This window comes from Dendropsophus ebraccatus, chromosome 8 (genome assembly GCF_027789765.1).
Source record: "Dendropsophus ebraccatus isolate aDenEbr1 chromosome 8, aDenEbr1.pat, whole genome shotgun sequence".
Classification (NCBI taxonomy): Eukaryota; Metazoa; Chordata; class Amphibia; order Anura; family Hylidae; genus Dendropsophus; species Dendropsophus ebraccatus.
In genome coordinates, this window is record NC_091461.1 from 122,939,681 (window position 1) to 122,957,149 (window position 17,469).

The 17,469-nt window shown below is 46.1% G+C and overlaps 1 protein-coding gene across 4 annotated transcripts in view; it reads right to left on the reverse strand.

Moving 5' to 3' along the window:
• RABGAP1L (RAB GTPase activating protein 1 like) overlaps positions 1 to 17,469 on the reverse strand; it is a 233,521-nt gene that overhangs the window by 145,856 nt on the left and 70,196 nt on the right. For all 4 annotated transcript variants that reach the window (XM_069981650.1, XM_069981649.1, XM_069981651.1 and 1 more), the window contains one exon: positions 13,927 to 14,080. In XM_069981650.1, the coding sequence (XP_069837751.1) occupies positions 13,927 to 14,080 (154 nt within the window). The remainder of the gene's footprint in view (positions 1 to 13,926; positions 14,081 to 17,469) is intronic.

A 17,469-nucleotide genomic window follows, 5' to 3' on the forward strand; every position in this document is an offset into this window, starting at 1 on the left:
AAAATGCATTTTACCCGACATAAATCCACAGAGCCCGGAGCCCCAGACACCACCGGAGACTTGGCTGTCAGGTGGGTGCAGCCATTCTGGGAGTCCGATGACCATACATGTACTGACTGGTTCCCTTTAAGACAGAAATGGCAGCCATGCTGGTGGATCAGCCCATACATGCATCATATAGTTGGCCAAGCTGGTAACAACACTAGTTGGTGGCATTGGGAAAACTATTCAGGAATTAAAGGGGCAGCTGTTGCTACAAATACATTTTTAGGGAAATCTATATGGACAGTCCATACAACAAAGTGTAAAGAGTGTAGAAGCAAAGACTATAGGGGCCAGCCAGAAAGCCAAATACGGAGGAATAAGGAGCCAACAGAGCCGCCCGCCATCCGGGTAATGAGATCCGTGTCCCGGCCTCGTCACTATGGCGGTGGTGAGTGCAGAAAGAGGAAACCCAGCATCTCCAGTGCATAGCAGCCACTCCGAAAAGATGGATGCCAGCCAATGGATATCCTCCAAGCCTCCTCCTGTCGCCGTCAAATCTGGGCCTGCTAACGAGATATTATGCAAATTCATCTTCTCCAAGGAATACACAATTAACCCTTGTGCGGGAGCCCAGGAGAGGAGCGGGAAACTCCGCAATGACAGGAAACATGTACTACAAATGTTATAAAGGTATTAAGACAATGTACAAATGTTTGCAGACCGATCTCTGCTGGGGACTGTATGTCAGTCAAGGAACCCCGCGTATAATGTAACAGGGGGGGGCACGCTTAGTCAGTACTCGCTCTAACAGGGTGCGTTACACAAAGGGTCTCATTTCTATTCAGGACCCTGTTACTTAGACTCCAGTGGTGAAATATCTTTGCGATCTGGCCACTTACGGCTCCGCCTTTTAGCCGAGAATCGGCATAGTGAACCGGGTCTCCTGGAATGTACAATAAAAAGAAATAAAAAAATGTATATATATGTATGAAGGGAGGAAAGGGGGGGGGGGGCTGGTCTTTTTAGATAGTGTCTCTTTATATTATTTTTAGCTCATCAGTTGCCATAACAATAAAGAAATATCAAAGTTGTTATGGCAACTGCAATTTTGAAACCAGTCAAATAAGACGTGAAGGAGCCTTCTAATGGTTGGAAATGTAACATTCGGAGACGCGGAGGGTGAATGCACCACTTCAAGCCATCTGACATGGGAGTCTGGACGAGATGGCGGGATACGGCAAAAAACGCCCGGCGCAGATGGTTACAGGAACGCGGATGAGGACTGCAGGTGACTATGACCCCCGCAGTACGAGATGTTCTCCTAGGTTGGGGGCCCATACACACATATATATATATATATATATATATATATATACATACACACACAACTAGGGATCTGTACTATCATCTGTAGATAAAAATGGTACAAAAAAAATGTTCTGCCGTTTGGCTAATAACAGCTCTGAAAAACCACAGTGGTCTCCTGAAGGAGATGGCCGCCCCTCAGGTAAGGAGCTATACACAGCAACCTGCCAATCAGCACAGAGAGGAGTGGAAAAGGGCGGGACTTCAGAACCGGTCGCAGTGTTCACCGCGGCTATCTCCTATGGGCTCCCCGGACCATCTAAGGACTGTCCGGCCTGCCCCTCCGGCTTCTCCCCCGTTCCTGACAGTGAGCAGGGAACGAGGAGCCAGCTAGCACTAATCTGACCGGTCGGCACTCGCTTGCTCCTTAATATCATGTTGTATAATACAGCCCTAAAGGGGTAGTCCTGGCAATGACCACAATATTCAGAATACCTGGGGAAGGGGTTGGGGGAAATAAGAAAGAATCTCATTCTCTCCCCTCACCCTTCTGTTCCACTGTAGTAATCCTGCTGGGAAAGAGAACACTTATTACACACACTCTATGATTGGCTTACTGTTGGGGGACCCCTTTAACCAGTAAGGATTGTCAAACTGCTGCCGCAAGAAGAACTACAATTCCCACCAGCTAAAGCTTTGGCTGTCCAGGTTTTGTATCAGCTGGAGGGCCGCAAGTTTTATCCCTCTGGTCTAAGACATAGAATCCTCACTAGGAATTCTGCTATCTGCTATACTGTTATATGGCTGAAAGAAGAGGGACTAGAACTCCCATCATGCCAAACAGCTTCCTCTATCAGGGCCGGGATGGGGAACCTGCCGGCCCCCCCAGCTGCTGCAAAACTACAAGTCCCATCTTGCCTGGACAGATGAAGGCAACAGCGGGAGGGCCGAAGGTTCCCCACCCATGTATTAGGGCATGATGGGAGTTGTAGTTTTGCAACAGCTGGAGGGGATGCTGATAAAAGGAATATCCAGAACTACGTGGACCACGTAATACTAAACAAAAATAAAAAAACTAACTAAAAGTATACAATTAAATATTTTGGAGAAAGTCAATAAAATAAAGGAAAAAATGACCTTACAAAGTTACAAAGAGCGGGCGTATTTACCCTGAATGAGTAACTCACACCACTCATTCTTTATTTCTCTATTCCTAAAGATCAATTAGAATAATAGTTGTCATAGAATTATAAATAAGCGAGTTACAAATAACGTCTGGTAGTGATCCGGGGAGTGCAGGGAATTCTATAGAGCTGTATACTGTATACTACTGTGCCATACAGGCCTGGTGAATGAGGAGCTCCGCGCACAGGGAATTAGTTTCACACCTCATAGATGGAAAACCTTCGGCATATTCCCGGCAATCGGCTGATGCTGAGCATGTTACTGTGTTACAGGACGGGGGGCGCAGGCAGCGAGCTCTGGTCAATGATTAAGGTAGAGCGCACTTTGCACTGACCTCAATGGAAATGGGTGCATGTAGCTGCTGAATCACTGCTTCAACCTTGGAAGCCCCGCTAGGTGAAACGTGCCGGACACACAACCTGCAGGACCGGGATGTGACGTCTTCCTCATCCGCTCAAATTCGTCTCAACTTCATTTGCCGAATTGTCTTGATTATTTATTGATTCCCAAGTTACATCCAATTTATCCACCCGGACCCTCGTATTCCACCGGCGGACACGTCTCTGCTCCATCTGAGAAACCCAGAGGTGCCCTCTGCTGGGTCAATGGCCTAGAACATCTCCTTCCTTAAAGGGACAGTGTCATCAGATAATAACTTAGTGTATGTTTTTATAGTGACATTTTTTTAATTTTCCATTTTTCTCTCTATATTATATAATAATCCTGATATGTTGCAGTTCTCATTCTCACCACTGGGGCTAAAACTAAGCTGAGACTTCCTGTTGTGTCTGTGGTGATAAGAGGAGGCTGCAGTAAAGTGATCTGTACAGCATTGCAGCAGCATCATGTGACACCAGTAGATAGGGGAGACAATAGCAGCTCCCTGTGGAATGACCTCTTCACAGGTCACAGAGCGCGCTCAGTAATGTCTCACATTCATCTCAAGGGGACAGAGTCTGTAGCCGGAAGTAAACGAGTGCCTATCTCATTGATCTCTGCAGCATATCTATGCTGCAGAGATCTCTATGAGACATCAAAGCACTTATACTAGAAGTCCCCTAGGGGGAATAACCGTAACCCCAGGGGGAATAACCCTAACCCCAGGGGGAATAACCCTAACCCCAGGGGGAATAACCCTAACACCAGGGGGAATAACCCTAACCCCAGGGGGGGAATAACCCTAACACCAGGGGGAATAACCGTAACCCCAGGGGGGGAATAACCCTAACCCTAGGGGGAGCTTCTAGTATAAGTGTAAAAGTAAAAAAAAAAAGTATTGTTATTAGTAAAAATCCCCTCCCCTAATAAAAGTCAGAATCACCCCCCCTTTTCCCAGGTTATTAATAAAAGTAAATAAATAAATAAACAAACATGTTTGCTATCGCCGCGTATGTAATCGCCCGAACTATTAATTATTCACATTCCTGATCTCGCACGGTAAACTGCGTAAACGCAAAAAAATCCCAAAGTGCAAAATTGCGCATTTTTGGTTGCATCAAATCCAGAAAAATGTTAATACAAAGCGATCAAAAAGTCGTATATGCACAATCAAGGTACCGATAGAAAGAACACATCATGGCACAAAATATGACACCTGACACAGCCCCATAGACCAAAGGATAAAAGCGCTATAAGCCTGGGAATGGAGCGATTTTAAGGAACATATATTTGTAAACAATGGTTTTAATTTTTTACAGGCCACCAGATACAAGAAAAGTTATACATGTTACATATCGTTTTAATCGTAACGACTTGTGGAACATATATAACAAGTCAGTTTTACCCCAGAGCGAACGGCGTAAAAACACATATCCACTAAAAACACAAAATGTCATTGCAAAGTACAATTAGTGGCGCCAAAAATAAGGGCTCATGTGGGTTTCTAGGTGAAAAAATGCAAGTGCTATGGCCTTTTATGCACAAGGAGGAAAAAACGAAAAAGCAAAAATCAAAATTGCCCCGGTCCTTAAGGGGTTAAAGCGACTCTGTACCAACAATCTGCCCCCCCCCCCAACCACTTGCACCCTCAGATAGCAGCTTTTAATCCTAGATCTGTCCTGGGCTCCGCTCGGCAGGTGATGAAGTTATTGTCCGAAAAAAGCCTTTTAAACTTGCAGCCCTGTGTCAAATTGGCGTGGCCTAAAGTGTCTGTGCCCTAGCCTTGCATCGCCTCTCCGTCTCTCCACCCCTACATCCTGAAAATCCTTTAGGAGCGTTCCTAATGATGAGGAGGGTGGGTAGGAGGGACGAAGAGGTGGTGCAAGGCTAGGGCACAGACACTCTAGGACCCGCCAATTTGACACAGGGCTGCAAGTTTAAAAGTTGTTTTTTAGGACAATAACTGCATTACCTGCCGAACGGACCACAGGACAGATCTTGGAGTAAAAGCAGCTATCAGACGGCCAAGCGGTTTGGGGGGGACAGATTGTGGGTACAGAGTCGTTTAATCTTCATGCTCATTCTGAGCTTAGGAGTCCTGTGGGTGGAACTAGTGATTGCCAGTTATCTTTTTATGCAAAATTCTAAAAAGACAGTTGTCAATCATTAATAAGACCGCCCACTGGACTTAATAGCTTTAAAAAAGGAGGTATTAAAATGAACAAACACTAAAATATTCTGAAGCCTTTCCTAATACACTATACGTCAATCTGCTGCGATCCTCCTGCTCTAAAACAAGATGGCGGCTGATGACCGTGACGGCTTACATCTGGCTGCAGGATCCACAACAAATAGCAGATTACATTAAAATTCCTGCTTGTAATTAACAATCTAATTAACTGCATCAAATGTAATGGAGCAGGAAGATGTATAACCTGCTCAGCTGACCCGCCTCAATCAGTAAAACTGAGACAATCCAGACTTTTCCTCCAAATGGAAAACTACCAGAATGTGGACGTAATGGACGACGGCCATCGCTCTTGGCTTTCATTTCTGCACGTAGCCCTAACAAGGTGGCGGTAAATCTGTTCCCTAGATGTAACGGAGAGTTCTGGATCTAAACACCTGAGGACATAGGCAGATCCCACCCAGCGAACATTAACACTAAAACACAGAGAAAATATGAATTCATGGAATGGTCACTAGGATTACAAGAATGATAAAAATCTATGAAAGACACTTCCATTTCCGCACTCCAGGCTCCTTTCTCACCCCCTCCTCCTCTAAATATATAATTCACTCAAAACAATTCAAATCTGTAGTGAAAGGAAAGACAGACTAGAAGATTACTGAGGGATCAGGGTACATGCTGTCCATAGAAGTCTATAGAGAAGGGGGGAGAAGTGGGGAGGGGGTGACTGAAGGGAGAAATTGGCAAACAAAGAGCGACTAGGGGAAGTATCATAGGGGAGAAAGCTGCTGCCAGAGACGGCTTGTCCCCTGATGACAAAAGGATCCATCCCTTCTCTCGCACATCATCTGCCATCAGGTGAATAGCAATGAATATAGGTGACCGGCGATAAATAAAGGTGTGGGGCAATGAATATAGGTGACCGGCGATAAATAAAGGTGTGAGGCAATGAACATAGGTAACCAGCAATGAGTATTAATAGAGATGACTGGCAATGAATATAAGTGATCGGCAATGAGTATTAATATAGATGACCAGCAATGAATATACGTGACAATCAATAAATAAGCATGACCAGCAATGAATATAGGTGACCGGCAATGAATATAGGTGACCGGCAATGAATATAGGTCGTGAACAATGAATATAGGTGACCGGCAATGAATATAGGTGACCGGCAATGAATATAGGTCGTGAACAATGAATATAGGTGACCGGCAATGAATATAGGTGACCGGCAATGAATATAGGTGACCGGCAATGAATATAGGTCGTGAACAATGAATATAGGTGACCGGCAATGAATATAGGTGACCGGCAATGAATATAGGTGACCGGCAATGAATATAGGTGACCGGCAATGAATATAGGTGACCGGCAATGAATATAGGTCGTGAACAATGAATATAGGTGACTGGCAATGAATATAGGTGACCGGCAATGAATATAGGTCGTGAACAATGAATATAGGTGACTGGCAATGAATATAGGTGACCGGTAATAAATATAGGTGACCGGTAATAAATATAGGTGACCGGCAATGAATATAGGTGACCGGCAATGAATATAGGTGACCGGCAATGAATATAGGTGACCGGCAATGAATATAGGTGTTGGGCAATGAATATAGGTGACTGGCAATGAATATAGGTGGTGGGCAATGAATATAGGTGACCGGCAATGAATATAGGTGAACGGCAATGAATATAGGTGACTGGCAATGAATATAGGTGACCGGCAATGAATATAGGTGGTGGGCAATGAATATAGGTGACTGGCAATGAATATAGGTGACTGGTAATAAATATAGGTGACTGGTAATAAATATAGGTGACCGGCAATGAATATAGGTGACCGGCAATGAATATAGGTTACTGGCAATGAATACAGGTGACTGGCAATGAATATAGGTGACTGGTAATAAATATAGGTGACCGGTAATGAATATAGGTGACTGGTAATAAATATAGGTGACCGGCAATGAATATAGGTGACTGGTAATAAATATAGGTGACCGGCAATGAATATAGGTGACTGGCAATGAATATAGGTGACCGGCAATGAATATAGGTGGCCGGCAGATAGACAGCAGAGCGTCTGCCCACATTGCCTCCATGGGAGTGATCCTGTGACTGGTGCGGATAGTCCCATCTGGTATAACCCCATTCTATCACACAGCTCATTTCCAGCATCCAGACAAGGGGCTGCGGCAGAATGGAGGAGAGCAGTAATTAATCAGGGTCTGAGGCTCGGGAAACCCAGTGACCTTCCCTGTCAGTCTCTCACAGGCGTCTTCATGGACAGATTCAATTATTAGAAAATAACACCAGAAAGGAAGAGGAGGGAGAGAAGAGGGAGAGATGGGAACGTGGAGAGACGGAACCAGGATAAACACTGCCAATACAGACAATGAGGCTGCCATCAGAGGTATACATGTATATACCCAGGTACGGGGGGGGGGGATAGGGAACCGGTCGCTGAGCAGACTGCTTATATCATTCTATCCCTCCATATCAGAAAAGACACAGGATGACTTATACTTCACTGATCTAAATCTCTGCCCATTCAGAGAGTCCAGTGGGCGTTCCTACCACATTCAGTTGGACCAACCACTGGACTCTCAAGCTCAGAAATAGATTTACATCAATGTCCTGATGAATAAATGTCCTGAATCCGGAATCTTTTCCAATTGCCGTCCCTTATTCCTGGGAGACCCTGACTAAGCTAAATGTGTAACAGAAGTCTACAGGAAGCCAAATGGACAGGGCCGAGAGAATAATAGGCTCCGCCTCTTTGACACTATTCACATGAAAATAAAAACACAGTCACAGGCATCAAAAGTATGTTCTGAACGCTTTCATTTATATTTATTCTGCGGTGTCGTCAGATCAGTGGGCAGTCGGGGTCACAGATTCACTTTAACTTTTAAAACAATAGGTGACTATAGATGAAAAAGACAATTGAGAGTCCACCTGGATAACCCGGCCACCATAGAGGAGCACTGCCTGTAGACACGGGGTGGATGCAGAGCTCTGACCTCTCAGCCATCTAATCCCGTTCTATTCTGGGCGGCATCATTCAGCCGGACTGTCTGCGCCGTCACTCCTGCTAAGTGCTGGGGAGAACGCCGCAATCAATTTGGGTAGTAAAAATATTCTCTGGCCCACTAACAGGGTAACCAGCCGTGCCGCACTACATGAAAGAGATTAATAAGCTATTTAGGAGGAGGAAAAAAAAACACTGCGCCTTCCAGAAAGTGCCTGCCGCTTCACGGAGCGGGGATTACCGGGAGGGAAGACGAGCAAACACCAAGACTCACCGCTATTTTATTCCCCTTTTGAACAATGAGATATTTTATTTGGAAGGATGTCGTAGAATGCGAGGAAATACTTGTACTGGAAATTAAAGGGGTTTTATTTACCCCAAAATGTTAACAGGGGTATTCTCATTAAAACAACTATATCAAAAACAGTGGCCAGGCCGGTGACTCCCTCACTTCTGGGCCACCTCACCCGTGGAGCTGTCAGGACGGCACTTGGCATAGCAGAGCTGGACAGCACAGCACAGTGTAGAGCGGAAGAGCACAGTGCTGCTGGACAGAGCAGCCAATCACTGCGGAGCTTCTCGCCCTCCACTCAAAGGAAGTGAAAAAAGCCATAGCCTGAGAAGGGGGGACTTTGGCCACTGCCCCTTTAATGATCAGGAGAATGTTTTCCTTTGTGTTTCCTGGTATTCCATCGGTTTGTAACTTTGTAACAATTTAAGGGGACACTGTCGCTCCCTGACCACCTACCGAGCTGGTGGCACCGCTGCATAGATATTAATTCAAGCATTCAGAACATAGCTTTGTTGTCTGCGCCTGCGCTTCTAATTTTATTTTTTTAAAAAGGCTTTTATTCAGGCAATGAAAAGTGTCAAGGAGGTGGAGCCTATTGTTCCCTGGGCCCTAGCAGTGCTACACCTCACTGTGCTGTATGCACAGTACTCCGCCCTAATGATGTGAAATGGCGGACATACAGCACACTAAGGATTAGCAGTGCCAGGGCCCAGAGTAAAACTAGCGGAATCCCGCCAGCCTCTGTGTCTATGGAAGACTCACGCGCCTCCTCTCTCTGCGCAGAAGAATGAACATGTCCAGAGAGAGGAGGCACGTGAGTCTTCCATAGACTACCAATATGACACAGAGGCTGGCGGGATTCCACCAGTTTTACTCCGCGTGAACTGGCCCTTAGGCCCTTTCACACACTCCAATTATTGTTAAAGGGGTTATCCAGCGCTACATAAACGTGGCCACTTTCTCCAGCTTGGGCGGGGTTTTGCTCAGTTCCATTGAAGTGAATGGAGCTTAATTGCAAACTGCACCTGAATTGGAGACTAGAGTGGTGCTGTCTCTGAAAGAAAGAGGCCATGTTTATGTAGCCCTGGATAACCCCTTTAAAGTTCCAAAAAACGCTCATTTACCCGATAATCGGCCCGTGTGAAAGGGTGAGCGACCTGCCGACAAGTGACGCTTGCTCAACAGCTGATTTAATCTTAAGTCATTGATATCGGCCGCACACGTCTGAACAGGAGGAGGGGACCTTTATGAAACGTGCGCCACAGAGAAGGCCCAGATTCTTACCTTCTCAGTAACGTGGGCCAGCTGTAAGCCACATATGCCCAATGCCTGAAGGGGGAGCTAAGTGGAGGTGCAACAAGCGGGTAAAAGGCGTAGCCTCCTGTAGATTTCTGTGCCAGACCGGTGCTGCAGGATTCAACCTAGGGGCGTGCACCTTTTAGTAAATCTGGTTGGGTGAAAGGGGGCAGGACTCTTAATAAATGTGCGGCCAAATGTATTTAAATGGCCGCAGAAAGTATACAGTGATCGTTCATGTGGTCCGGCCATGCAATTAACTGTGACTTAAAGGCACTCACCAATGGGCGCTAGTCTGCGGCCACAATCATATGAATATTTGGCTGTGTGAAAAGACCCATAAAGGGCTTGTCCAGGATTAAAAAGAAACAGCGCCCCTTCTGTCCTCAGTTAGTGTGTGGTATTGCAGCTCAGTACCACTGAAGTGAATAGAGGTGAGATGTAATACCGCACACAACCTGAGCACAAGAGTGGCGCTCCACAGGTTATCCCTCAGAACGTTCTTATACATGAGTCTAGCAATATCTCATATAAGGCATCACGGTGACAATACAACTACCGAGAGAAAAGACGAGGACAGTAAAATAAAAGCAGACGAGCACAATGGTTCATGTCAGCGACGCAAGCGGATCCTGTTAAGTCTCTTGAAATAAAGGTTTCTTGTGTGAGTGGAACCCGTCACCCAGCGCCTGCCACCCGCCTGCCACCACGCTGCCTGTTTCTTATCTACACACAAAGCTAAAGGCGGCAGCGCAGATAGATGTCACCCTGTGTGTCCCTGCACCGATGCTGCCAAAAGGAAGAGCGGGAATGGGACCGAATTACGTCTCAGAAGGTGGATGTAAGGAGAGGAGGGGGAGGAGGACGGGGTCGGAGATTCTCAGAAATGTTTGTCTGATGGAGGTAAAAAAAATTTCACCCACAACAGGCGACTTTCTCCAGGAAAATATTGTATCTGCTTATTGTAAATGTAAGTGACTGTATGACTTACACCTACGGCTCCTCCATATTATGCTCTATCCCCCCTCCGTGTACCTGATCGCTGCTGCTGACTTTTTTATTACACTGTATTTTATGCTTTATAAGATGCACCTGACTATAAGATGGACCCCTGGTTTACACAACTGAAAACAGTTTCCTGGTGGTCTAAGGCAGTGAAGGGGTAAAGTTTATTGAAATGACAGGTCCACTTTAACACTCTCCATGACAGAACATTATACCCACAAATACACAGAGCTCTGCTGCATGGGCAACACACACACAGCTCTGCTACATAAACATACCCAGTGCTCAGTGCTACTACATCAATATACAGAAACACATACCTCCCCTACATCACCACAGACACACAGCTCTGCTACATAAACATACCCAGTGCTCAGTGCTACTACATCAATATACAGAAACACATACCTCCCATACATCACCACAGACACACAGCTCTGCTACATAAACATACCCAGTGCTCAGTGCTACTACATCAATATACAGAAACACATACCTCCCCTACATCACCACAGACACACAGCTCTGCTACATAAACATACCCAGTGCTCAGTGCTACTACATCAATATACAGAAACACATACCTCCCATACATCACCACAGACACACAGCTCTGCTACATAAACATACCCAGTGCTCAGTGCTACTACATCAATATACAGAAAAATCTCTGGCAGGTAAAGCGCGGTGACAATGCTGTGATGTCTCAGCGCCAAATCCATTGTGGAGCGCTCTGAAAAGTGACACGCTCTTTAATATTAGCCCTCCTGGTCTTTCAGCCTTATGTGCATAGTGAAAGCATCTTCCCATTGAAGTAAATGGAAGGTGTTTTTAATGTAGAAAATATACCGATCTGGATGGGCTTGGGCAAGAATGAAAGGGGAGATCAGCCACTGCCAGACACAAAGGGGACGGCAGCTGAAATTCAACATTTCCGATCCTTCTCTCTTCCCGCTTACGGTCAGGAGGCTGCTATTCACATTACAGTCAGTTCCACCGAAAGCAGCAGATAACGTTCTCACTAACTTAGGCACCGAGTTATTAATCGTATAAAGAATATGGCCCAGGGTTATCAAAGGGTGCAGGAAGACTACCCACAGCAACCAATCACAGCTCAGCTCCCACAGCAACCAATCACAGCTCAGCTCCCACAGCAACCAATCACAGCTCAGCTCCCACAGCAGCCAATTACAGCTCAGCTCCCACAGCAACCAATCACAGCTCAGCTCCCACGGCAACCAATCACAGCTCAGCTCCCACGGCAACCAATCACAGCTCAGCTCCCACAGCAGGCAATTACAGCTCAGCTCCCACAGCAACCAATCACAGCTCAGCTCCCACGGCAACCAATCACAGCTCAGCTTCCACAGCAACCAATCACAGCTCAGCTCCCACAGCAGCCAATTACAGCTCAGCTCCCACAGCAACCAATCACAGCTCAGCTCCCACAGCAGCCAATCACAGCTCATCTCTCACAGCAACCAATCACACCTCATTTCTCAAAGCAACCAATCACAGCTCAGCTCTCACAGCAACCAATCACAGCTCAGCTCTCACAGCAACCAATCACAGCTCAGCTCTCACAGCAACCAATCACAGCTCATCTCCCACAGCAACCAATCACAGCTCAGCTCCCACAGCAACCAATCACAGCTCATCTCCCACAGCAACCAATCACAGCTCATCTCCCACAGCAACCAGTCACAGCTCAGCTCTCACAGCAACCAATCACAGCTCATCTCCCACAGCAACCAATCACAGCTCATCTCCCACAGCAACCAATCACAGCTCAGCTTCCACAGCAACCAATCACAGCTCAGCTCTCACAGCAACCAATCACAGCTCATCTCCCACAGCAACCAATCACAGCTCAGCTTTCAGCTCTCCTTAAATGAAGGCTAAGCTCTGATTGGCTGCTGTGGGAGCTGAGCTCTGATTCTACAGAGAGAGCGGAGGCTCGTGCGGTCACCCTTGAAAACACACAGCAGAAAAGATTTGGCACCCATTGCACGGGTGGGGGTTCCATGCAGAATTTTGGCGCTGATTCCGTAGTGTGAACAGACCCTAAGGCCACATTCACACGTCCACAATTTTGCAGACCTTACGAGTTTCCCCGCCTGGCATCATGTATCAGTATTGTGACGGGAGCGGGGAAACTGTTTGAACCTCTGCATATCTGTAGTGACAAAGCCACACAGTGCCAGGGAGATGCAAACAGTTTCCCCACTCCCGGCACAATATTGATACATGATGCCAGGCGGGGAAGCTCTCCATTACAGGGCTTCCCAGTCCGTAAGGTCAATGTGGCTTAACTAGGCAACAGTCCTTTCACTGCTGCGTGCAAGGTCCGCAAGCAGTCCGCGTCAGCAACAACCAAGAACGGACGGACCACAAATCAGGACCAAAAAGACGTCAGATACTAAGCCAAGGGTCAAAACCGAGAGAGCAAATAAAGAACAAAATCATCGCCAGAGACAGAACATTGCGCCAGGTACCTTATTTTCGATCAATGAACGCAGAACGACGGAGAGCATCCTCCTGCACAGTCCTCTACGCGCCGAGGGACAGGCTTCGCGGCACGGAGGATACGCACTTTGCACAGTGGTTTTTCCTAATACGTCAATTCATTTTTACAAAACAGACTTATCTCCCATCAGAGGATCAACTCTCTCTACACGAGGTAGGGCTCTACTAGGCCGACATCCGTATAACATAGGGCTGAATGATCCCGCTCCCGTCATCACAGTAGTGACACAATCCTACCCTGCCTGGACAAGACTGTGATCATAGGCGTCCAGATCCATATCCCCTGGTAGCTGCAGCCACAGACAATTCTTGATGGCATTATGTTTCCTGACAGCACACCAAGGTGAACAGGTAAGTTAAAGGGGTACTCCGGCGAAAATGTGGTGTATTCTCTCCAGTCTGACACAGTGCTCTCTGCTGCCACCTCTGTCCATGTCAGGAACTGTCCAGAGCAGGAGAGGTTTTCTATGGGGATTTGCTGCTGCTCTGGACAGTTCCTGACATGGACAGAGGTGGCAGCAGAGAGTATTGTGTCAGACTGGAGAGAATACACCACTTCCTGCAGGACATACAGCAGCTGATAAGTACTAGAAGACTCACCAGAGTTCCCCTTTAAGCCTTTAAGGCCACATATATATATACACACACCAACTATCCCTGTTCCCTGAAAGCATAAACCACCTCCCAAGGTGCAGAATCTCTGATGAACGTCTCTTACTTTTACGATGAGCATCTTGTACTTCTCCATCATTTCTTCATCTTCGTGGCAGCCAGCGAGAAGTTGCCAGACCTCAGCTCTGAGCGCCTCGGGCACCCCGCCTCTCTTCACCAATGAGGACAGTCCCTTAGGTCTCACACTGAGATTGCTGTGCCTACACAGGGAGGAGAGCAGAACAGGATGAGAGCGCACACGCTGATGTGGATGGTTCACCTCCTAGCAGTTGTTACTTGTAGTGTTGAGCAGAGTTGCGGAACTGTTCAGCTTTGGAGAACATTATGGAGCCCGGACGGTTGGCATCTGACTCCCGGTGACTGGAGGTGGCATCCAACTTCTCCAGATGACGGGAGTCACATGACCAATCTAAACAGTTCAGAAACTCATCACTTATTTTTAGCTATAAATGTTGGCCTGACCACCGGGATCTCATTCACTAGGACCACCAGGATCTAATTCACTAGGACCACCGGGATCTCATTCACTAGGACCACCAGGATCTAATTCACTAGGACCACTGGGAATCTCATTCACTAGGACCACCAGGATCTCATTCACTAGGACCACCGGGAATCTCATTCACTAGGACCACCGGAATCTCATTCACTAGGACCACGGGAATCTCATTCACTAGGACCACGGGAATCTCATTCACTAGGACCACGGGAATCTCATTCACTAGGACCACGGGAATCTCATTCACTAGGACCATGGGAATCTCATTCACAAGGACCACCGGAATCTCATTCACTAGGACCACCGGGATCTCATTCACTAGGACCACGGGAATCTCATTCACAAGGACCACTGGGATCTCATTCACTAGGACCACTGGGATCTCATTCACTAGGACCACGGGAATCTCATTCACTAGGACCACGGGAATCTCATTCACTAGGACCACGGGAATCTCATTCACTAGGACCATGGGAATCTCATTCACTAGGACCATGGGAATCTCATTCACTAGGACCACGGGAATCTCATTCACTAGGACCACGGGAATCTCATTCACTAGGACCACGGGAATCTCATTCACTAGGACCACGGGAATCTCATTCACTAGGACCACGGGAATCTCATTCACTAGGACCACGGGATTTCATTCACTAGGACCACGGGAATCTCATTCACTAGGGCCATGGGGCCTTCAGCTACAGCGTTAGCTTGTAACCCATCGCTTCTTCTCTTCACATTCACTTCTGGCTCTTGGACAAAATTCTAAAAACATTGTTAATAATAATAAGCCAGTTCCCTGGAGTCGGCCAGAAACGTGCCGCACTTCTTATCAACTTCTAATAAATATTCTGCAAACGCAGCGCAATCTCCGTCTGGGCATCACAGCAAACTCCAGACATGTCGGCCCGCCTTCAGCCCTGGCACTCCACCTGAGCGCGATCTTTAAATAAAGCCGATAGCTATTTCCGTACTCGTCCACCTGGGCAACACCAGAACGTCTTCTAATAGTTTTATAAATCATACTGACAGCTCATTTTCTAGCAGGACGAACGCACTTGAAGCCGCTTCTAAAAATCAGACGCTGTGAGAAACTTTTCTTAAAATTATCCAAAGTTGGTAGTGTAACAAAAATTTTTTTTTTTTCAAAACAACTGGTGCCAGAGAGTGTCAGAGATTTGTAATGTACTTCTATTAAAGTATATCAAGTCTTCCGGTACTTATCAGCTGCTGTATGTCCTGCAGTAAGTGGTGTATTCTCCCCAGTCTGACACAGTGCTCTCTGCTGCCACCTCTGTCCATGTCAGGAACTGTCCAGACAAGCAGCAAATCCCCATAGAAAACCTCTCCTGCTCTGGACAGTTCCTGACAGTTCCGGACAGAGGTGGCAGCAGAGAGCGTTGTGTCAGACTGGAGAGAATACACCACTTCATGTAGGACATACAGCAGCTGATAAGTACTGGAAGACTGGAGATTTTTTTTTTTTTAATAGACGTAAATTACAAATCTCTAGCACTTTCTGGCACTTTCTGACACCAATTAATTTGAAACAAAAAAAATTGGGTGAACAACCTCTTTAAAGGGAAATTTATGGCCAGATACTAGAACGAGTTCATTTTACTGATCAGTTTCTGTTCTCAGAGAGCAATTTTTAAAATTTTCTTTTAAGTTCATTATAATAGGGGTAGACATTTTGCCTAAGCCTTTTAATAGCATTTAGGGATATGCTTTACAGTAAACTATGGAAAAAGGTAAAAATGGAAAGGAGCTGTCCCAATGACCTGCATGGAGGAGGAGTCTGGGCATGCTCTGTGACCTGTACAGAGATCATAAAACAGGGAGGAGGCTGAGCTATGAACATCATCTTTTGTCTCCTCTATCTACTGGTGTCACCTGACGCTGCAGCACAGATCACTTTCCAGCAGTCTCCTCCTTATCATCACAGGCAGAACAGAGAGTTTAGTTTTAGTCTAAACGAAAGATCTCAGATTATGTGATGAGATGAAGATCCAGAACAGAGGACTCAGGCCACTCTCTAATAATTCACCATATGAAAATAGAGCTACGCTTTTAAAGGGAATGTGTCACTAATGAACTATGGTTTAAATCACATTTGTATTTTAAACTTATTGGTTTAAAAAAAAAATTGAGATTTTTTCACTTTACTATTTACCTTACAAATCTTGCAGTTTCTTTCTGGCCACTAAGCCTAATAATAAGCTGAGATCTCCTGCTCTGTACAGATTACTTTCCTGCAGTGTCGTTTTTACACCAGTGTATAGATAAGACGCCATTCACAATATCTTATAGTCAGAGCTTAGCTTCCCCCCCACAGGTCACGTAGCATGCCTAGAAAACCATCCCATACAAATTAAAAGTATCTTCTCTACACACTACAATGCCTATATCCACGAGCTGTAAAGCATACCTCTAAATGCTGTTAAAAACAGCTCAGATGAGATGGCCGCCCCATAACAATGTACAAAAAATGGAAATCAATCAGAAAGAAGAAACAGATTCAAAAAAAGAAACATGTTCCATTATCCAACTCTGATCAGCCCGATAATGGTCAAAGTCAAAGAGAAGTCAAACCCTTCAGCTAAACTACAATTCCCATCATGCCTCGAGAGCTAAAGCTTTGGCTCTACAGGCCTGAATTTTGGTTCTGCAGCAGCTGGAGGGCCCTGAGTTTAACCCCCTGTTCTCGGTGACACATGACCTTCAGCTGAAATAAAGGTCGCTTGTGGTATATCTGGTGAGATGTGACACCTCCTATGCTGGGAGCTTCTAACCAACCCAATATTATCACATGTAAGGAAGCAATGGCATAGGCGCTCTGTTTAAGTCATGTTACACGATCAGCCTTTGTAAGGTTATATTCTAAAGGGGTATTCCACTCAAACACAATTTTTGATAAATTGCCCATGGTGAGACTAACAATTCCTTTCATACTTGTTGTTATCTATTCAGTTTCCTTCCCCCAGTTCTCAGCTGCTGCTTTCTGATGAAGACACAAACAACTGTGTGTGAGCTTTTCTCTCTGTCTCCCCCTCCCTTCTGAGACGGTTGATGTAAACAAGTCCCTGGCAG